General features: G+C 52.2%; 1 protein-coding gene across 7 annotated transcripts in view; it reads left to right on the forward strand.

The window, feature by feature from the left end:
* The window catches only part of RRBP1 (ribosome binding protein 1), a 48,720-nt gene that overhangs the window by 21,140 nt on the left and 6,571 nt on the right, over positions 1 to 21,009 (forward strand). For 4 of the 7 annotated variants that reach the window (XM_068940806.1, XM_068940804.1, XM_068940810.1 and 1 more), the window contains exons 2-16: positions 5,759 to 6,460; positions 9,292 to 9,440; positions 9,756 to 9,878; positions 10,881 to 11,033; positions 11,690 to 11,808; positions 12,767 to 12,920; positions 15,245 to 15,383; positions 15,735 to 15,922; positions 16,207 to 16,244; positions 17,709 to 17,799; positions 18,291 to 18,383; positions 19,097 to 19,189; positions 19,290 to 19,370; positions 19,470 to 19,559; positions 19,736 to 19,828. In XM_068940806.1, the coding sequence (XP_068796907.1) occupies positions 5,779 to 6,460; positions 9,292 to 9,440; positions 9,756 to 9,878; positions 10,881 to 11,033; positions 11,690 to 11,808; positions 12,767 to 12,920; positions 15,245 to 15,383; positions 15,735 to 15,922; positions 16,207 to 16,244; positions 17,709 to 17,799; positions 18,291 to 18,383; positions 19,097 to 19,189; positions 19,290 to 19,370; positions 19,470 to 19,559; positions 19,736 to 19,828 (2,286 nt within the window). In that variant the 5' untranslated portion in view covers positions 5,759 to 5,778. Of the gene's footprint in view, positions 1 to 1,230; positions 1,336 to 1,375; positions 1,547 to 1,790; positions 1,905 to 5,758; positions 6,461 to 9,291; positions 9,441 to 9,755; positions 9,879 to 10,880; positions 11,034 to 11,689; positions 11,809 to 12,766; positions 12,921 to 15,244; positions 15,384 to 15,734; positions 15,923 to 16,206; positions 16,245 to 17,708; positions 17,800 to 18,290; positions 18,384 to 19,096; positions 19,190 to 19,289; positions 19,371 to 19,469; positions 19,560 to 19,735; positions 19,829 to 21,009 lie in introns of those variants that run through there. The other 3 variants (XM_068940811.1, XM_068940809.1, XM_068940808.1) reach the window with 3 other exon arrangements.

The raw sequence follows: 21,009 nt of genomic DNA on the forward strand, positions 1-21,009 counted from the left end.
AGAGGGAAGCGCGGGAAGGAGGGCGGTGGGCTTTGCAGTCCACCCAGGCGGCTGCGTGCGGGCTGGGGCTGCCCTGAAGGACCGGCTCGACCTGCGGCTCCTTGGACACCCCACGCAGGCGGAAGTTTTCCTTCCAAAGAGGCGGTTGTAAAGGGCTCTGTCAACCTTTCGCGCTCAGGGATCGCGGCAACGCGTTCGGTGAAGGCAGGGGCGACCCTGAGTTTAAAAGGTGCTTGCCTGCAGATGCTTTGTCTTCTGCAAAACCAGCCTGGAAGCTGGGACCCTTCCCCCGAGTGGAAAAGAAGCGCCCAAATAGTTGTGAGAGGTGTTTTCAAGAGCTGATGAGGGCCAGCGATGAGACAGCCCTTGGGCTGGGAAGAGGAGAGCAGGTCTGTAACAGCCGCTGCAGAGATCAGTCAAGATGCAGCTGCGTTGCGGTGCGATCACGCTCGGTTTCCTTTAAGTATGTATGGGGGTGGTTTTTTTCCCTGCCTTTTTGTTATTTCTGCCGTTTATTTAGAGGATGTGCTTAAACCTGCTCGAGGCCTGCGGAGTTTTCCAGTTTTGTCCCCATCTATCGCAACAGGGCAGAGGGAGAGGCTGCAGGAGACGTGTCCCGCCGCCGGGCTGCCCTGCTATCAGCAGGATCGGCCCTTGAAGCCAGCGCTGCTTTGTCCCCGGCGACGTCTCCCTCCTTGAGCTGGCTTTTGGCAAGGGTAGCTTCAAATCAGGAGCAGGGCAGGAGACGGGACTTTATTTTCCAGAACCGCTGGAAGGCTGGTCAGTGGCCTCCCGAAACGGTCCCTTCGGTCTCTGAGGTGCTTGCCCCCGTGTCCTGCAAGGGAATTTTGCACTTTGAAGAAGATGAAATCTCAGCCTGGAAACTTTTTTTTTTTTTTTTTCCCCCCTTCCTAAAACCACAACTTTGCAGGCAGGTATTCCTTCAGACTGTGCAAAGCCCAGCCCAGCTGCACGACCCTAGTTTTCTCTTTCTCTCCCCTCCGATACCCACTCGCTTCTTTTTCTACGTTAACTTGGGATGCTGCTTTGACGCTATGGCAGAGTACAAGTCTTGGATTGCAGGTGGAGCATCTTTTCTTTTCCCATCCGAAGCACCTCTTTAAAGGCAGGGATCGATAGTGTATGTATTTTCCACTGTCTGCATAAGGAAATAAGGTTTCTGTAACGATACAACCTGTCTCTTCCTTTACTCCTGCCTGCCTAACAGTTGACCTGGCTGCTTTAAACCCAGCTGGATGGAGGTGAAAGTCTCAAAGAGACCGGATTCCTGTGCATTTCGTGGAAGTGTTTGCAGAGAGGAGAAAACCTGGACAGGTGGGGAGGCTGGATCCTGATTTTGGCTCTTGCAGGTCTCTGGCAAACGCAACTGCGAGACACTGAGCTTGGCCCTTGTGCCGGCGTGCCGTGCTGACGCGAGTTGGTTAGTCCTGGAAATTGTCCTGCGCTTAAAACTCGGCAAGGCTCAGTGCCTTGCTGGCTTTGCTGCCTTACAGCACGTTAGGAGGTTTGCTCGGAGCAAGGAGAGGTGAGTGCGTGCCCCAGGGTGGCGGGGGAAGTCCCTTTTTCTAGCCTGTCTCCTGGGATATTTGGAAATTTCATGGATAACTGGAAGAAAAACCACAGGAACTGAAGAGTTAGAGCCCGGCTTTTTTTTGCTGGCTCTTTTACGCGAGAAGGCAAAGTTTTGTTTTCTTTCGTAGCAAGTGAAATATCAGCTAGCTGTCTTGTTCCTGTTTTGGTGGCGGCCAAGAGCTTTATCTGAGCAAGTTATTTAGAGGAAGGAGCAGGAGGGCGTTGACATATGGCGATATTTGGTGATTTTCATTGCTTTGACTGGGCGATGGTTGGAGGATAGTCCTGTTTGTTTGAGAAGCTGCACGCAGGTAAGTACGCTCTGCACAGGACGTGAGCTTTATCTTTCCGACGGTGACTCTGATGGCTGGTGCCGCCCGTGCGCGCTGTCGGAGCGGCGTGCAGGCCCTCTCCCAAAAGAGTTCGGGCATCAAATTGAAAAAAGCTCCCCTGCTGTCGAGATCGTGAGCGTATCTGGCGAGGCCAGTGCCGAAACAAACTTCCGGCTCCTTGAAGGGAGAATGCTGAAGTTCCTTGGGAAGAAGGCAAGGTCAGGAAACACCAACGCAGAGCTTTGCTCCTGCCGTTAACGTTGCCGTACGTTGCTGCGTGCGTTTGTGCATCCGGAAGTTCCCAAAGGAAGACTTCTTTTTTTTTTTTTTTTTTACCCCCAAAATGCCGAATCCAGTCTGGTTTAATTTTAAATGCACGTGGTATCCTGTAACCTGCCGCTGTTTTTGCTGTCGGAGTGATAGGCTCTCCCTTAAAGGAGCTGTTGGGCCAGTTTGTGCCAAGTCTCGGCCGCAAGAGGAACGCCACTGGTGTAACTTGTTCCTTGGAGGCGGCGCGCGGGTCGGCGCGGGACCCAGCCTCGCGCCGGGGGCTTTGAATGCTGCAGAGGACGAGCTTTGAGACGGGACTCGGTTTCTCTTTGCTGTGATAACGCTTCTCTGATAATTGCTGCGCAGTTGTTATTTCTCGTCCTCGTTTCGGATCTTCTCGCGGCAAGGGCATGCCGGTCCTCGGGATAGCGGCAGGGTTGAATCCTGGGTTTATCTCATCAGGCGGCGTTGGCTTGCGAGCGGCCACGTGTGAGTAGCTGCAGAGATTTTGTGAACTTCGCCGGCTGAGACTCCACTTCCAGCAGGGATGAGGTGTCCGCAGCTTTCCTAGGTCTGCGGGATGGCGTGCTGCCCCTTTCCTTGTGAAGAGGCTCCGCAGCTTTGGCAGAAAATGCATGAATGGAGCCCCTTTTCTGCAGTTTAGCCATGTTGACATTAACTGACCAGATCAATTTTTCTCCCTTGCGTTGGAGGCTGGATGCAGCGAAATGGTTAAAGCTGCGGGAACCTGGTGGGGCAACTAGGGCCTCTTTGTGCTGGGTGCTGTGGGCTGCTTTTTGGTTGGGGTGGGTGCTGGGGTTTTTTTTTGTTTTGTTTTGTTTAGTCTTGTTTTGTTTTGTCATTGCTGTGTTTTGTTCGGCTAGGAAGGACTTTTTCATGCTAATCTGCAGCCTTATCTCCCTCCAGCTGTAAAACCTGAGAGGAGGCAAGGTACAGTTGGCTTTTACTGCAGCACGTTGGGTGAGGCTCTCCGCAGGGAGCGTGTGGCTCTCCCGGGCTCTTGCTGTGGCACGACACCCTGCTCCTGGTCTCGTTGAAGGGCCTTTGAGAGGGACAGCGGCCCAGGGTGGGCCACAGGGCCGGTGAGGCGCTTGGGCACTGTGGTCTCACCAACCTCGTGGCTCGAGTCTCCGCTCGGTGAGAGGTTGAAGTGGAGCGCTGAGATTTCCGAGCTGCCAAGGCTGCTCCTCTCCCCAGCCCAGCGCCAGGCGGTTGCCTCTCCGACCCCATCCTCCGTGGGCTCCTTCCAGCTGCCTTTTGGGGGAGGTGGTAGCAGCTGATGGGGTTGGAGTATATTTGCTCGGACTTTGTGTCCGAGCTGGGTGATGCTCTTGCCCGAAGATGGAACAGCAAATTTAATCTAAATATGAGTATGTGCTAGAGTGGCGTCAGGAAGGGTTTCTTCTTACCCATCTGTCAGGGTTGCTGGGCCAGGAACACAGATCTTCTTGTTCCTGTCCCTAAAACCATCCCTAGCAGGTCCCAGACACTTCAGTGCGACCATTAAAACCAGTGCTCCATAGTGGGTCTGTGCTCTCCAGCCCCGGGGTCCCAATTTCTAGTTACTGCTGGGGAGAGGAATTTCTGCCTTCTTCCCCCAGTAGGTTCGGAGTAATCCATCATAGCGGGAAGGATCCCAGAGCACTCGCTTCATTGCAAGCGTAATTGGAGAGATATGACCGAATATCAAACATGCTGGGGAGGGAGGGTGTTTAAATCCCAGCTGAACGTGGCGGACCTGAAATAGCAAGGTCTCTAGCATCACCTGGGATGTAGAGCAGCGCCCGTGGTAGACAGTTGGCACTTTTGGTGGAAGCTCGTTCCAGCTGGCGTTTGAAGCTCTCCTGCCTGCCAAGTTTCCCCAGCTTCGCCGGGGATGCTTGGAGAGGGAGAGCCAGGCTGCTGATGGAAATCCCCCTCCCCGCGCAGGTGAATGTCTCCGGTGGGAGACAGCTGTTTTGCGGCTCTGCGTGCCCTGCTCCGGTGCTGGAGAAGAACCTCAATGTGTAATGACGTGTCCTGAAGCGGCCGTCTTCGTTGCATAGTTGCCCCACTCGCTGCAAGAGCAAAGGTGGAGCGAGTTTCTGCTGCAGTGCTCCATCGTGCTCTCTTTTCACGCCTTTTCTGTAACGTGTCACTGCGGTGCCAAAAAAACTTCTGAGGTCTCTCCCTTCAAGTCCTGAGGTTTTGAAAAGATGCTCATCTCCTTCGTGTTATTCTTATTCTGCCTCTTCTGCTTCCAGTCCCCCTGCCCCCAACCGACAACCTCTTAAAGAGGAAATTTGATAATTTTTCACAGTTAAGTGTGGAGATGGGAACTGCTGATAGCCGAGGGCTTTCTGCCTTTTCCCCATTATGGCTTTTAGGCACGATGGCAAGAAACTGCAGCTTTGCATGTCCTGGAAGGTGCCCCTCCTTAGGTTAACCACCTTCAGCATTCCTGCCGGAGGATTAATGAGCCATTTCGGGGCCACAGGGAGGTTTTGCCCAGACAGGAGAAACACATGAGTGGGACAGCAGGGAACAGATTGGTTTATAAGCTTGGGACAAGGTTTAATTAGCAGTTAAGTGGAGTGCCATAACAGCACCTCCTCCCCGTGTGGCTGCACACCTCCTGCCTGATCCCAAACCACTCTCTCTTGTGGTGGGTCTCTGTTGCTGCTTATTGTCTTGTGGAGGCAGAAACTGAGGCTGAAGAGGAGGTGGGGAAGGACGTGTCCTGTGCCTGTTTTACCTGCCAGGCTAATAGCAGAGGTGGAAAGAGAAGCGCCGCATCCAGTATTCCCTTTGCAAGTCTCCTTCGCTGCTTCTTGCAAGCCTCGGTTGGAGAAGATGAGATAATTGATGAATTATTTTGTTTTTAAGCTTGAACTTAGGACTTTTATTGGTATTTGCATCTCAAGGAAATGGCCATGGCTTGGTTCTCGGTGTGGTGTACGTGCACGCGACCTCGCTGCAGGGCGTTTTCCTCACTGCACCAGAGCTGCAGGCTGCTGCAGAGAGGTCCCCTTCTCGGGATGCTTGCATGGGTGCTGCTCTCTGCAACAGCCCGGGTGTGAGATTCCTGAGCACATGTCGCGCCGTGATGCATGTCGCGTCACCCTCTTTACCATCGCAGCCCCATGTGTCTTTGTGGAGCGTGGGAGAGCCGCTCCGCATGCAGCATCTCCAGCTCGCGTTTTTGTGAGATGAGCTATATGTTCAGAAATTGCTGTTACCGCAGGGTGCAGATGCTAAGGGTGTAATTTTTTTTTTTTTCTTTTCCCCCCTTTTGGGTTTTTCTGGAGACTGCTACCGTCATTGAAATTACTCCTCGCAGTACAAACTGGGAATAGCTGCTGTGAATAGGCAACATAGCAGAGGGGCACGGACTTGGGGATGTATAGACAGGTGGCCCTGCCCAGGGTGTGCAAATCTCAAGCGTTTGTCGTTTCGGTGCAAGGTGCCGTTTGGAAACACAAATGTCTGTATGAAACTCACTGCTCTGGGCCATTGCATCTTTGGGTTTTTCCTCCGCTAACTTTCATTCTGGTGTCTTGCAGGCGCGGAAGAATAAGGCAGGATGGACGTGTACGACCCTCAGACGCTGGGTGTTATGGTCTTTGGAGGTTTCATGGTGATATCAGCCATTGGAATCTTTCTGGTATCCACCTTCTCCATGAAGGAGACATCTTACGAGGAAGCCTTGGCCAAGCAGCGCAAAGAGCTTGAGAAGACCCACCAGCACAAAATGGAGAAAAAGAAGAAAGAGAAACCTGTTGAGAAAAAAGGCAAAGCGAAGAAAAAGGAAGAGAAACCTAATGGAAAGATACCTGAGCAGGAGCTGACTCAGGAAGTGACAGACTCTTCCAAGGATGTAGTTCTTGAGCCTGCTGTGGTGTCTGAGCCTGTAATTATTGAGTCTCCAGTTGCAGCAGTGTCAGCGACCCCTCAGGAAAAGGAGAAGCCTGCCCCATCTCCTAAGGAAAAGAGGAAGAAGGAAAAGAAGGTGGCAAAGGTGGAACCTGCTCCTAGCCCAGTGTTGGCTTCACCTCCCATCAGTGTCCCCAAGAGTTCCCCTGTCTTGGAGGCGACCCCCAAGGAAGTGCCTGTTGTGGCTGTGCCACCAGTTGGCACGCAGCAAAGCGCTCCAGTCATCAACTCCGTTGCTGTCAAGAAAGCCGATGCTCTTGCCACCCATGAGGAGCAGAAGCACGATGGAGCTGTCAAGAAGAAGGCTGCGTCCAAGAAAAAGAGCGAGCCAGGTAAGGCCAAATTCCTCTGCATATATTCCCACTGAGTAAGCAAGCAGGATATCTTGGTGCTGTTAAAACAGAGCTGGCCTGTCCTGAGATCTCTTGATTCTTCTGTGTTAGAAACATGACATCTCTGGTGAGAAAGGCAATCTCTGGTGACATGAACCAAGTGCACAGAGGGAAGGTGATTGGGAAGACTAGAGCTCTCTCTGGGGAAAACAGAGTTGAAGCTAAGAGCTTATTGACTTGTTTTCTCCCTGTAATGTGTTGCCTCCTGCATTGGGTGCCCCTGCTTGGTACTTAGCTCCTCTGTCCAGCACACAGATGTTGGAAAGCTACAGGTTCCTCCCGGATTTGCAGTTGCGTCATAGGTCTCTGAGCAGATCTCGGCATGCTGAGAATGAACGGGAGATGCAGGTAGCTGCCTTGGGAGAGGGGGGTGTAAATAGGCGTAGTGAGGAAAGAAATAGCTCTGTAGCTGGATTCTTCCCTCTCGTTGCATGGATGTGAACAGTTTGGTTTTTATCTTTGGTACTGCATCTTTGAGAACACCTGAGAGGTTTCTCCTGTTTGTCCATGTGGGAACACTTCTACGAGAAGGGCTGCGGAAAGGTCAGAAAGCACTCACGTTTTTAGAGCCTGCAACGTGGCCACGTGCATTTCTTTTGTAAGTAAACACCTACTTGCTAGCCTTCCCCAACACAAGCCAACCCAAGCTGCAGTGTAATCTGGCAGTTTTCCCCCTGTGTTTCAGGAGAGGACTTGCTACTCAGCAGGATGGGGGGAGTTTTGTGCCCACAGGTCTCCCAGGGCAGGTGAAAACCCTTGAATCTGCTTGTCTGAGGAAAGGATTTTACTAAAGGCCAACTGCACAAAGGGATGAGGTTTGAAATTGTTTGAGCTCAGGAGCAGCCGCTACTGGAGGGTGTTGCAGAGATGGTGCTTAGGTGTTCAAAGCCATGTCCTCTGCCCTGATACAGATGGCAAAGCCGACATGAGTGGCTTGGCATGTTTTTTCTCATTTGGTTAGTTTTTAGCCTTTTGAAAAGGCTAAAAGTGGTTAACATATGCATGGATCCAGGGTCATCAGCTGTGATAATGAGACCCAAGCTTTGCCTTGTAACGCTTGTTGGTACCTGATCTTCGCTTCAGCAATGATGTGGTTCCCGGGCTCGGGGCTCCAGGCAGGGAGCAAGCTGTGTCTCTGGTGCCACGTATCTGCGAGGGTTTGAAGAGCCATGCTTTTAGCGTGGAGGTCAAGAGGGTGATCTCGAACCTCGTAGCGCTGGGGCTTACACCTCGGTGTTCAGGCCAGCAGGATGCTCAGGGTTATGTAGGAGCATCTGGTCATGGTTGGGAGAGTACAGAAACAGAGTTGGTTTTGGTGGAGAGAGGTACTGCCACAGCTGATAACCTGCCTAGAAGTAAGGGACCAGCTTGTAACAGGGAAAACAGCTGCAACGGCAGCTTGCCGAGGGCATGGGGAGCTGAATCTAGCTGCCTTACTCATGCTGTTGGCCCGGGTCACGGCATGCAGCAGAGTTTGTGTCTGGAGCAGGAGGGAATTGCGGTTGAGTGTAGAAGTAATACTGACCCTGAGGAATCCTCCCTTGCTCTGATCTGGAGTTTGAACCTGTTTTTTTTCAGTTTTTGTTGTTGTTGTTTTCCTCTCCTGGAGCTTTTAACTCAAATAGCTGCTTCTTGGGGAACAGATCATCCCCAGGGTTAGAGGAAAGCAATGTGGGCATGTGCTTCTGCTCTTGCGCGTGTTTTAAGATCATGAGCCAGATGGGTCTAGTCACTTACTTGCCAGAAGAGTTTTGAGCGTGGTGGCTATCATGGGCTGCATTTTTTATTTCTTTTTTTGCCTCTGAGCTCTGAAATAGTGGTGGTGGTGAGAGCTAGTGTCGAGCACAGGCTGGGATAGCTCACCACGCAGAGGGCCTTGTGCTGCTCCCCCTCTCTGTGGTCGCCCTTCCTCAGCGTGGGGGAGTTGCGGGATGGGTACCTGAGACAGTGGTGTGAAGGTTGTGCCCAGGGCTGTGCAACTTCTCCTGAAACTGCTGCCTGAATGGGTCCTGATCTCCGCATTCCAGAGACTTTGGTGTTAATGCCTTTAGAGACTCTGGGCTTATTGGAGTCCAAACTGCTTTTTCAAAGAGTCAATTCATGTGGATTGTGTTCAGAAAAACAAGCACACTGGGTCGTGGATACTGTGGAATAACTCTTAAATCTCTGCCCATGTCCCTCTATCCATCATGACCTTGTGTGCTGTGGGGCTGCAAGAGCATTGCAGTCCTGTCACAGACTACGTGATGCTACCTGGCCTTCCCAAGTTCGCAGAGGGGTAGGAAGGGGGTTGGAGATGCATCATTTCCTTCACAAAGAGTTGCAGCAAACCTGTGTGGTGGAAGAAGGGGGACTCCTAGCTCCACTCTGCTCCACCCTGCAAGGTGATGTCATGGTGTGGTCCAACTTCGGATCCCTCCTGGCCTAACAAATCTCTGATCTGTGGCATTGGTGAAACATGTCTTGCACCTGCGGGAGATCATTCACTTTGTTTGATGGGTTGGAGGTGACCTGTAGTTGTGTCAGACAGAAGTGCTAGGTGACTCCTGAAGCATGCTTGTGCAGTGAGCATTGTCTGTTCTCTAGCACTTCTCGTATTGCCCTCGTTTAAATGAGGTATAAAACATGAGTGCAGCAAACCGGCTGGATGCTGGGTTGAAAAAGCAATTGTCCGGCTGAAGCCAGCTAAGGTGTTTGGCTTAAAATCAAGTAATGCGACTCAGCTCCACTGCTGATGTGAGTGGTCTCAGTGCCTCCTCTTTTCTCTTTAGCACCCGTGGACTCAGATGGGCCCCTCTACCTGCCCTACAAGACACTTGTGTCCACCGTCAGCAGCATGGTGTTCAGTGAGGGGGAGGCCCAGCAGCTGATCGAGATCCTGACGGACAAAGCGGGCATTGTCCAGGATACCTGGCATACGGTAGGGTGGCGAGCTGTGGATGCTTGCTTCTTCATGACCAAGAGCCACCTGCCATTGGCTCTTGTCACCTTAGCTCTCAGATGAGACTAGGGGCTGGGATGTGATGTGCTGAAGGAAGGAAAGCTCCATGTTTTAAGGCAGGTTGGGTGGCCTACTGGCTACAAAACCAGCAGGGCGTTCTGGAGGATAGAGGGCTGGATCCTTTATGAAGCCGCTCCTGCAGGTTTAGGAGCCACTCCTGCTCTGTGCACGCAGGGACAGAGGAAATGGGATGGATTTGGAGGTCCCCATTAACATGCTCTCTCACTCTCCCAGGCAACACAGAAGGGTGACCCAGTTACTGTCCTAAAACGCCAGCTGGAGGAGAAGGAAAAACAACTTGCTGCCGAGCAAGAGGATGTGTCTGCTGCCAGAAACAAGCTGCGGGAGCTGAGCAAGGTGAGCATTGCGGGGCCTTCCTGAAGTCTCTGGCATGGGCTCTCTCCTGTGCTGATCATCTTGACTTGCTCCATCTCGGCAGAGCAATCCTGCTGGTGTGCAGCAAACCGCCTAGTCCCTGCGTGTGGTCCCACTTGGAAGCAGAGGCCAGTGGGGTCCGGGTCCTTAATCCATGTGCTGTTTCCCCAGAAAGTGGTGGTTCGGTGCAGAGCTTTCGTCTGTGGAGCGTGGGCGCTTGCGCTCCTGCGCTGCCCGATCGTCACGCTGCTTCCAGGCCTGATCTGGAGCAGGGAGGTGTCAGCCCAAAGGACTGTGTGATAGAGCAGGTGTGTGGCCTGCAAGAAGCGAGGAACAGTGCTTTCTTTAAAAGATTGCACCTTGCCTCAGCCTCATTTTAAATGTTGAAATCAGAATGAACTTTTGCCACCTTGAGGTGGCCTTGCGATCACCAGATTGATGGCCTTGGCATGGCTCGCGTTGCTGCTGATGGGAGGTGGGAGCAGTGAGCCTGCCCGTCTGGTGGTTGGCAGGGGAGGAAGGTAGGAGAGCGATGTCCTAAGAGCCATAGGGGTCTGCGTTCACGTGGGCGGGAAGCAAGCTTTCCTGTAGTGTCCACGTCGAAGGAGGTCTAGCACCCTCAAATCCCAGCCTGAGGATGTCCCTTTCTTTCACTGCTTTGCCCTAAATTTTGTGTAATATAAAGCTTATTGGTCTGGAAAAAATCTAGGCTGTCTTACTCCTTTCTCTTAGCTGGCTCAATGTGGAACAACAGTGGCATCCAGTGGCCACAGAGCCCAAAACAAAATACAGGAAGAAACATAAGTGCTAAACAACGTGGCTTGGCCATGCAGTTTTGGCATGGGACTTCACAGATCGCTTGTAGCTCTAACACAGCTGAACTCTTAAGTCTTCCAAACCAGGAGGCCTGGTTTTGTGTTCCCTTAAAGCAAGCAAACTCAAAGCAAGTGCTGAGAACTAAGCAGATGGCTTCTCTCCTCGAAGGAACTCACGGCGGAGAAGGCCAAGGCAGTGGCCGTTGAAAGCAAGCTGAAAGAGCAGCTGCTCACTCGCGAACGAGAGATTGCTGCCGTTCAAGCCCGAATGCAGGCCAGCTACCAGGATCACGTGAATGAAACGCAGCAGCTCCAAGGAAAGGTAGGCTGTGTGTTGTGCTCTAGGGTCTTGCTCTCCCCTCTGGCTGGGGGATAGCTTTTGGCACACGAGGAGCAGATGCATGGCTGTGGCCTTTTCAATTAGATCGACATATAGGGTGCTGCGAGGGGAGCAGAGCCTTAGAGAGGGGAGGAGAGCCCATGACGTTCAGCTTCCTAGCGAGGGTTTTGCTGAACGTGGGACTGAGGTAAGGGGAGACCTAGTGCGTGGTTTCACCATGCAACGAGATGGCAGGTGCCCCTTCCTGGGAGATTTAGGCTGTCTGATGGGGAGGGACCACTATCTGAGGTCCCGAGTACTGGAGACTTCAGAGGCACCTCCTAGCGCAAAGGTAGCTCTCGAGAGCAATCTGTTTTTTGGTGTTAACTGCATGAATCGCTGAAGTAGCAGAACCAGAAACCTCGCTTAGCCCCAGGCTGCCTGGAGCATAGTGCTACGGGGAGCATCCTCATGAGACTTTACATACCTGGGGGCTGTAAACGTCTGTCAACTGAGCAAGGGGGCAAAGTGCACCTGCACAACCCATGTGTGCACGTGTGCATCCCTCCGTGCTTAACAGGCTGGGCTGGGATGGTACATGGGCTTCTCGGGAGAGGAAAGGGGCTCGCAATGGAATAACCCGTGTTGGGGTTCCCTAGATTCGGGCTCTGCAAGAGCAGCTGGAGAATGGCCCCAACACCCAGCTTGCTCGCCTGCAGCAGGAGAACTCCATCCTGAGGGACGCGCTCAACCAAGCCACCAGCCAGATGGAGAGCAAGTAAGGGGCCGGGGTGTGGAGCGGAGACAGGGACTGCATTCTGGCAAACGCCAGGAGTTAGCTCTCCTTCACAGCTGGCCTGTCCTCTCTTCCAAGAGGCCTGTACAGAGACCACCCTGCAAAGGCTATTGCCGACTTCAGGTAGCTGGAGATAGAGGAGGGGGCGACGAAGAGTTTGTCAAATGGCCTTTTGGTGGCCGACAGAGGAAACGTCAGTGTTTTTGCAGGCTGCAGCCCATGTCAAAGGGGAAGGACAGGGGAAGGAAGCCCTGTTTGCCTTGAGCTGTTTTGATGCTAGAGCCAACAGATAGCGTGAGGAAGAAGGCAGCTCAGCATGGGCCTGAGATGAGAGATGCTCACTGTGTTGTCTGCACTGCACAGCAGTTGTCAGGGGACAGAGCTTTGGGAATGGAGGCTTTTTCTCTCTACTAACAGAATTAAGATGCTGTGTAGGACTTTCCAGCTCATGCAAGCTCATGCTTTCTGACTTCAGAAGACATCTAGCGGGTTCTTTGTCTTTAAAACAAGTGATGCTGCAGAGAACCAAGACCTGCTTGATGTATGTAGAACAAATATGAGCCAGGTAGAGGTATTTCACACTCCTTTTCATAGAAAATAAGAAATAGCTGGTGATTAACAGCAGTAAAATAATTACTGACTGGACTCCAGATGCTTAAAGAACTTCCTCTTGTGTCTGGGAACACAGATCCTCATGTTTTCTACTTCATAGGAAAGGAATGTCTCCTTGTGACTGAAACGTAGCTTTTGAAAAGTGATCTGTCAACTCTTTCCACCCCCTCCGTGAAGGACCACGCATGCCCTAGAAATAGGAAAATGCAACTGCTAAGATGTTTCCAAGTTCTGTGTTATGCCCACAAGAGGTTGTATTACCCCATAAGTATAGTGAGGATGCTCAATTGGCCTGTAGGTTAAAATAACCCTGCTTTTCTTGGTCCAGGCAAAATGCTGAGCTGGCAAAGTTACGACAAGAATGCAACAAGCTGACGAAAGAGCTGTCTGAAAAACTGGAGATGCTGCAGCAGGAGGAGCAGCAGAAAAAGACCTGGGAAATCAAAGCGGTGGCCTCTGAGAAGCAGATCGAGCAGCTACAGGTCAGGCAGGCACCAGCAAATCTGCTCTTCTCACAGAGATGCTGCGGCTTGCAAGAGGAGCCTTGCCAGCTGCAGCTTGAGTTTACAAGACGGGGATGTCTGGCTGGAGCAGAACAGGAGTGCTGCGGTTTGCCAGCTGTTTTCCCTCTGATCTTGTCTGGGTTGCTTAATCTCCATGTGTTTCTGGTCCTTCTCTCTTAAAACTGCATGCATGAAGGTGGAGAGTAAAAGAGATGCTTCACTGCAGGAACCAAGCCCGTGCAGTGTTCATCTGCGTTTGTGTCCTTATGAGTTGGGTTTAGGTGGTTTTTGGTTTTGTTTTTGTTCTTTATGGAGATGGGAGCTGCTTAGAGCAAAGGCACCACCAGCCTTCAGAGGAGAAGGTGCTTGATGACAGACAAGCACTGACTTCTCACTGCTGTCTTCGCAGCAGCGTGATCATGGAGGACGCTGGCTATAGGAAAGGGGGTTGTGTTAGTTCAGCTGCTCAGAGATAAGGGTGTGCGTGTGCCCTTGATGGTGTGCACATGTATTCTGCCCGCACCCGTCCGCGCATGCACACCCGCCCGTCCACCCACCCACCCCTTACCATGCTAGATAAAATGTCCCGTTCCAGGTTGGTTAGGGGCTGGCAGCTTAGGCGTCATGCAGGATAACTGAATTGCACGGGATCCTTGGGCTTGGCCATGGGAAGGACTTGGAGACAGAGTGGCTGGGAAAGGCGCTGCCTTGCAGATCTCCAAATTTGCCTCCCTCACGTTGGTTTGTCAGATGCAACGCGCTCTTGTTATAGCATCACCAGCGAAACCCAGGGAGCACGTGGCCCTGGTTAAGACTGTTCTTTTCACACGTCCGTGAAGCTCGCAAGGCTGGTGTGAACAGATGGCAAAAACCCAGGGCTGGAAGCCCTGCTGGCTGGGGGATGAGGGCTTTTCTCTTGCAGCAGCATGGCAACCCCATGGCTCATGCGTCTCTCTTCCCTTCTTGCTAACAGGACGGTTGTCTGTAGAGAGTCCCTGGCCTTTCTTTGCCCCAGGAAATGTGACAGGAAGCCCACCAGCCCCTGTCACACTTGGGTCTGTACTCACACAGATGGGCTTGCGTGCTCGCTCTCTCTCTCAGCTCAGCTGTTTTTGAGGTCCCTCGCGCTCCTTTCCTGGCAGAGAGGTAGCGCTTGTGGCTTTTCTGTTGTCGTCAGGGTGTAGCTGAGGTTTTTATGGGTCTTTAAAGGATACATCCTGAATAGCAAGCAGTGCATTGAAGGTACCTGCGGTGATGGGGAGAGCTCAGGTTGTAAGCGTGCTCAATAGCAATGCCTAGAGCTCTGAGTTGAGGACATGGTATCAAATCTTCAAGGAATGGAGGAATCCCCCTTTTTTGGTTGTTCGGGAGTTACTGTTCAGACAGAGACCAGGCTGTTAATTTGCCTTCCTCTTTCCCCCCTCTGCAAAGCGCTTGGCGTTTGCAATGGTATGATTCATATTCAGAGAGCTGCCGGTTTTCAGCATACTCATCATATTCCTCACTCTGCTTTCCCCCTCGAAGCGCATGCCTTGGCCAGCCCTCTTCTCTTCTGCTAAGATGGAAAAAAGTCTTCTCTGGCCCAAACCACATCATAGAAAATTCCACTGCGTGTGGAAACACACGTCTGGATATCTCTAGGCCCCTGACCTGCTAAGTGCCGTGGCAGGACCTCCCCGTGCCAGGCTGGGGCTTCAGCACACAGCATCTGCTTTCCCTGAGCAAAGAACATTGAGGGTGATCTCCCTGTCATAAAGAGCATCTGATGGACGGGTGTTTCCTCCGTCCCTCCCAGCTGCATAACGGCAGCTACAAAAGCATTCGGAGAATGAAGCCGCTTAGTGGCTGCAAGAGCAAAGCAGTAGCAAAAAAAAAAAAAGTTTGGAGATGTCTGTGCATGGTCCCGAGCGTGGTGCGTTTGGGCTCTGAGCACTGACTGGGGCTTTGCAAAGGGGAGGCTTTCTGCAGCGCTGCCTTGGCTGGCGTTGAGTGTAAGGACTAGAGCTTTAAGAGGTTTCTCAGAGCTTAACTCTCTTTTCCAGACTGGAGGGGAGGATGGCTGCCGTCAGTCGTCTTGGCCCAGAATTGAGACGTTAGGGTGTTGTCTAATTCCTGCTTGAGGGCTGGCAAATTACAAACTAAGAGCACAAAGCAAATGCTTCTTCACGCGCAGGGAGCATGGGGGAAAGATGACTTAAATGTCCCAAAAGCACAGCTTCAAAACAGCACTGCGTGACAGCTTTGCTTGGAACTGGCCAGGGTTCCTCACCTGCTGTTTAAAGCCTTCTCTTCCTGCCGCGCAGACTTCCCAAAGAGAGGTGGAGGTGATGCTGCAGAAGAGGCTGGACGAAGTAAGCGACGAGCTCCGCAAAACCCAGAGCAGCTACAAAAGCCTGCTAGCAGAGACAGAAAAGGCCAAAGGACAGCAGCAGAGCATTGCTGGTGAGGAGCTGGACATGGCACAGGGAGAGCTCTCTAGCAGCTGAAATACAGAGCAGATTTTGAGCACTGCTGTGAGCTCTGAGATGGTTCCTTGATGGAGCTGGTCGGGGCGGGACGGAATGACCCAGATGGGTTGGATCATCCGGTGTCAGTGCAGGATAGATGCAGGGCTTGTCTGTGGTCATGGTTGAAGGACAAGGCCTTGGTCCTCTCCTGGGATGCCATTCCAACGTCCCTCTCTTCTTCGTGGCTGAGGCCTCTTTGCCCAAGGGCCCTGCTGGGGCAGGGGAGGAGAGTCCCTGAATGTGATTGCACCTACCATCTTAGGTTTCTCCCCTCTTCCACTAACAGAACTGCAGGCCAAGCTGCTGAGCTCCGAAGCGGAGGTTAAAAGCAGATTGTCGGAGCTTGACAGCCTGAAGGGGAAACTGCAGGATGCCAGCTCAGAGAACGTGAAGCTTGTGGAGAGGATCAAATCCATCGAAGCTCTGCTGGAAGCGGGCCAGATGAGGGAGGCAGAAAAGGACAGAGACTTGCAGGTCAGATGCTCTCTTAATTTGGGGGTGGGAGTGTGCAGGAGAGGTGGTGCTCAGTGCCAGCCTGGGATGTGCAAGAGATGTGTTTGCACCGACCTGTTTGTACAGATCTGTTTGCAGCTCCCAGCTGGCAGCATGTGGTTCGGCTCTTAGCACCAGATGTTTTGCACGGTGACCTTAGCACCTGCATTATCTTTGATGATGGATCCCCTCTGGGATGCCATCTGCAAGGGCTGGTCTGCTTCAGGTCTCTGAGACAGGTAATGACGGTGTTTTCTCTCTTCCAGGCAGCCAATGAGGCAGAAATGAAGCAGCTGCGGTTAAGGTGAGCCTCGATGCTGTCTAACACACAGCAGGCTGTCACAGCACCTAAAACTTGCTGTCTGAATGTCCCAGACTTCCCCTGAGGCTGATCCCTGTGGGTGAGGGCTTCCTGCTCCCTCCGTTAGAAGGGTGAGAGGGATTGGGAAGCTGGGAACTTGAGGTGAATCCTGGCCAGCGCAGCTGTTTACAGCATTAATCAGTTCTAGCGCTGGCCCCAAATAACAGCTAATCCATCCTGAAGTGACACTTCAGTTGCTGCCAGGCACACGAAGGCTGGCGTCTCCTTAAAATCAGGCTAGGGAAATGGTGTTGATGCTGAAGGTAGGCAAGGACCTCTGGATTTCCCTGACCCAAGCGCCTGCTCAAAGCAGGGCCACCTAGAGCAGGCTATTTGGGGCTGTTTCCAGGCAAGTTTTGAATTTCCCACCTCTCTGGGTGCAGGTTCCAGTGTTTGGCCCCCCTCACACAGAATCACAGAACGGTTGAGGTTGGAAGGGGCTTTTAGAGATCATCTAGACCAACCCCACTGCTCAAGCAAGGTCACCTAGAGTTTTTCTTCATGTTCAGATGGAGCTTCCTGTGCTTCGGTTTGTGCCCGTTGCCTCTCGTCCTATTGCTGGGCACCACTGAGAAGAGTCTGGCTCCGTCCTCCTTACTCCCTCCCTTCCGATATTTAAACATACATGGTGAAAAAAGGTTTCCTAGCATCTAATTGGCATTTCCCATGTTGCCACTCATGCCCATTGCCTTTCATCTATCTGCTGGATGAAAGAGTCTGTCTCTGTCCATGCGGGGAATAATTTCTTGGGGGTAACCTCAGATGGTCCTGCTGCTAGCAAGCATCCGGCATTCCTCAAAAGGAGGGCAGTTGTTCAGCCTGACCAGAGGTCCTTGGTCCCCAAGAAATCTGAGCAATTCATGTTGAGGAACTGCATCTTCTTTGGTCTGCTCAAGCTGAGACTCCTGTCAGGGTGGATGGTGGATCTGAGGGTATGGAGGGAACCTGCAGGCTCTTATGTGTCTACTTGGTGGCCCTGATTTATGGTTACCCAAGATAGTAAGATGATACTTTTAAAATGCAGAGCTGTGGGCTATCTCAGCCTAATGAGCCATGGAGGGGACGTGCTGGGAGCAGTTTCAGTTGTGTAACCTGGAATTTGTGGCCTTTGAATCAGGTTACTGCTTCCTCTTGTCCTGGATATTCAGCCAGCCAACTACTCGCTTGGTTGTTATTGCTGACAGGTCGGTAGAAAACTAGATCCCACTTCAGCATTGCGATGGTCTTTCATTTTTGCAGTTGCGGGTTTTAGTCCCGCTCACTCTCCCCATGCAGCGGTGACTTCCTGCTGTTTGCAGAGCCTGCAGCAGACCCCGAGTTAGGAAGGGCTGCAGTCCCATTTTCTGGAGCTTGCTACCTGGGAGGGAGGTGGAGGTTGAAACTCACTCCCGCATCATGCTGTTCCAGGCTCGAAGAAAAAACCGACCAGCTCTCATCCTTGGAAAGGGAAGCGGCAGAGCTGAGGGAGACAGTGGAGCAGCAAAAGACAAAAAACAACGTACGTGAGTGAACTGGATTCAGCTTTGGACGCTGAAGATCTTTTCCTTCAAAAGCCAGATCTTCAGGGCACAAACAAGGGGCGACAGCTCATTGTAGTCAGCTAACGATCGCTCTGTGGTGCAGCAGGAGGCTCTTTCAGCCATGCAGAGCATCGCGGGTGTCGTTTTGTCTGGCAGGAGACCAGATGTCTGTGCAAGGTGCACAGCTCAGGTGCTTGAGCTGATGGGCTTATGGCAGCAGGCAGTGGGCCACGTGGGTGGAGGTGTCTGTCCTCTGTACAGCCACGAGGTTTAGGACATAGTAAGCAAGAGAGATCCTATCCTGACAGGGTCAAGGGGCTCTTTGGAGCTCTTGTCTCCACCTGGCTGTGCTCTGCTCCTGCAAGAAGGCCACTGCCCGAGCACGTTGTGGAGTCAATGCCAGTGAGCAGCGTGGTGGCCTTCAGTGTAAAGCGTGGCTAATTGCCTTCTGTATGTGTGGTCTCGGCAGGACCTCCGTGAGAAGAACTGGAAAGCAATGGAAGCGTTAGCCACAGTGGAGAAGGCATGCGAAGAAAAACTGCGTGCTACCACAAAAGCAAAGGTGAGCTCGGTGTTTCTGGCAGTGATGCCAGTGTTGTAGGGGAAACGTTCAGCCTCACTGAGCCATCAGAGTTGTTTGCCATGGGTTGCCTGCCTCCACCTGAGGAGCGGTGCTGGCCTAATCCTCCTGGCAGCTGGACCAAATCCCAGCTGAAGCTGGATTTTGTTCTTGCAAATTGGTCTTCTTGTTCCTTGCTGTGCAGAGCTGGGGCATTCAAAGGACATCCCCCGGCTGTACGGAGGGAGATGTCAACAGCTTTCTGCTGCATCTTAGGCTTTTATTTGTCTTGAAGGACTTATTTCTGCAGTGCAGGTCATGGTCAGGTAACTAGGAGCATGTGAGGACCTACTGGACAGAATAACACAGTTCTTAGCAAATCCTTCTTTTGCTTCCAAGGTGGCAACATGGAAAAAAGTTAAATGATAACTGTCAAACCAGCATAATTCCATTTACTTTTGGAGAGGAAATGGGAATGAGTCCTTTGCTGTCTGGAGGTCTAAGGAAAATGTGCCAGAACCCAGAGTGCTGTGGCTAAACTAGGATGTTTCACCGATTTTTGGTGGTAGCGATTTGCAGCAGTAGTAGTTTTTTCTGCCCACTGGTTTTCCCATGCCAGTTCCCCCTCGTAGGCATAGAAAAGCGGGACTGGCGTTTCCAGCCTGGCATGTGTGTGCCGGAGGCCTCCATCCCACGACAGCCTGGCTCTCTTGCAGGAGGAATCGGAACAACAACTTGACACGCTCCAGATGCGAACCAAGGAGATGCTGCTGTCTGCCTTCCCAGAAGTCACCATCTCCTTGCAGCAGGTTGGCATGCGCTTTTCAGGCCCCTGCCACACAGGCATAAGAGACACCCAAGCATCCTTTTCTCTTCCCTTCCCCTCCTCTTCCTGTTTTTCAAACTCAGGATTATGATACGTGGCTACAAGAGTTTAAGGAGAAGGCAGTGGATGTGCTAAAGAAACACCTGACTGCAAGAGAGCACCTGGTAGGTGAAGGGTCTGGAAAGCAGAGGGGCGAGGGAGCGCTGAAGAGCCACTCATTTCTTTTCCTCATCTCTCCCTCCATCCCTCCCTTCCCCTTTCAGGATTCAGCACTTAAATTGAAAGAGGCAGAGGAAGCGCAAAGCACTTTACAAGCAGAATGTGAGCAGTACAGAGCTATCCTTGCAGAGACGGTAAGTTTGGTATTGCAGTGTCTGTGTCTACGTGGCCTTCAGTCCAGGTCCAGCACTGAGCTGCCTGTCACCCTCACTTCCTCCAGCACGTCCAGGGTGTCCAGCCCTGACAGTGGCTGCGGTGCCCTCAGGAGGGCTGGGAGGAGGCTTGGTCTCAGCTGGGGCTTTGCCAACAGGAAGGGATGCTGCGAGACCTGCAGAAGAGCGTGGAGGAGGAGGAGCAAGTGTGGAAAGCAAAGCTCACAGTGTCTGAAGAGGAGCTACAAAAGGTGCGTGTTTTGGGTCTGTTGCTCATGTGCTGATGGCGCATGAGCACCTGAAGGCTCATGGAGCTGGACTGTTAGAGTAGAGAGGCTGTTGGCTATGAATCAGGTGGTGACCCTAGTTGTTCTTTCCAACCTTGAACTCTTGAAACATGGGGACTTTCTCTCCTCCCCGATTCCATCCCTCTTGTCTCAAAACTGACAGATGAGAATCCCACCCCACTTCAAAGCTGATGGCTTCCTGCCATGGTGAGCCACAGGTTATACCCTCCTCCTCCTGGATCCCACCTTGCTGTCTGGTGTGTGCCTAGGTCCTTCCAGTGGAGCAGGAGGAATTGTTCCAGGTCTCCACTGCAGTCATGGTAGTTAGGAAACCGTGTTACTGTTTCAGTGATCCAAGTTCTGCAGCTTGGGAGTCTGGCTTGAGTCCTTCTGCGGGCAGAGTCCCTTGGCTTGACTGCAACAGAGCATGTGCAGTGCTCCAAGAATCTGATTTTTAGAAGAACTTGGCCTGCTTTCAAACTCTGGTGCTGGTTGAGGCTTCAGAAAGGAGCTGAAGTCCAAGGCACGTGCTGTGTGCAGTTTTTGCTCCAGCTGTTTGTCTAGCTCTGGGTACACTCTTGCTGATTAAAACACCAGCTGGCAGCTGCCAGAGAGCCGCTGCTGCCCAGGAGTGTTGAGGGGAGCATATTTCATGAGCTCTTGGGGCTTAGCTGGTGCCTAGGAGGATTGGATGGTCATGCCTTCTTGCAGAGCTGACTTAAGTTATCTCCTTCCTTTTAAATGCAGAACTGAAATGAAGTTACTTTTCACAGCCTCGTTGCTCCCTGTCACAATGGGGTTAAGTTAATTGGAACTGCCAAGAGGTGAAGGGAGCTATTGTACGAGAAGCCTTTAAATTCTCAGCCTGTTATCGGCTTGTGAAGTCCCAGTGCTGCCGGCCGCCTTGCACCAAGATCTAGCGTAGGACTGCATGGAGGTGCTGTGGCTGCTGGTGTTGATGGTCAGTGCATGGTCAGTGTGCATGACAGGGTGAATGTCGTGGCTAGGGCAGGCCCCAGAGCTGTTCTGCCTCTCTGTGGAGAAAAGATGAATTCCTCCGTTACAAAGTATTCAGCAACTGTGAAGTCCTCTTCAAAAATAAATCCAAGTTTAAATGCAAACCCCATGCCTCGAGCTTTTGGATG

The sequence above is a fragment of the Struthio camelus genome, chromosome 3, assembly GCF_040807025.1.
Source record: "Struthio camelus isolate bStrCam1 chromosome 3, bStrCam1.hap1, whole genome shotgun sequence".
In the NCBI taxonomy this organism is placed as follows: Eukaryota; Metazoa; Chordata; class Aves; order Struthioniformes; family Struthionidae; genus Struthio; species Struthio camelus.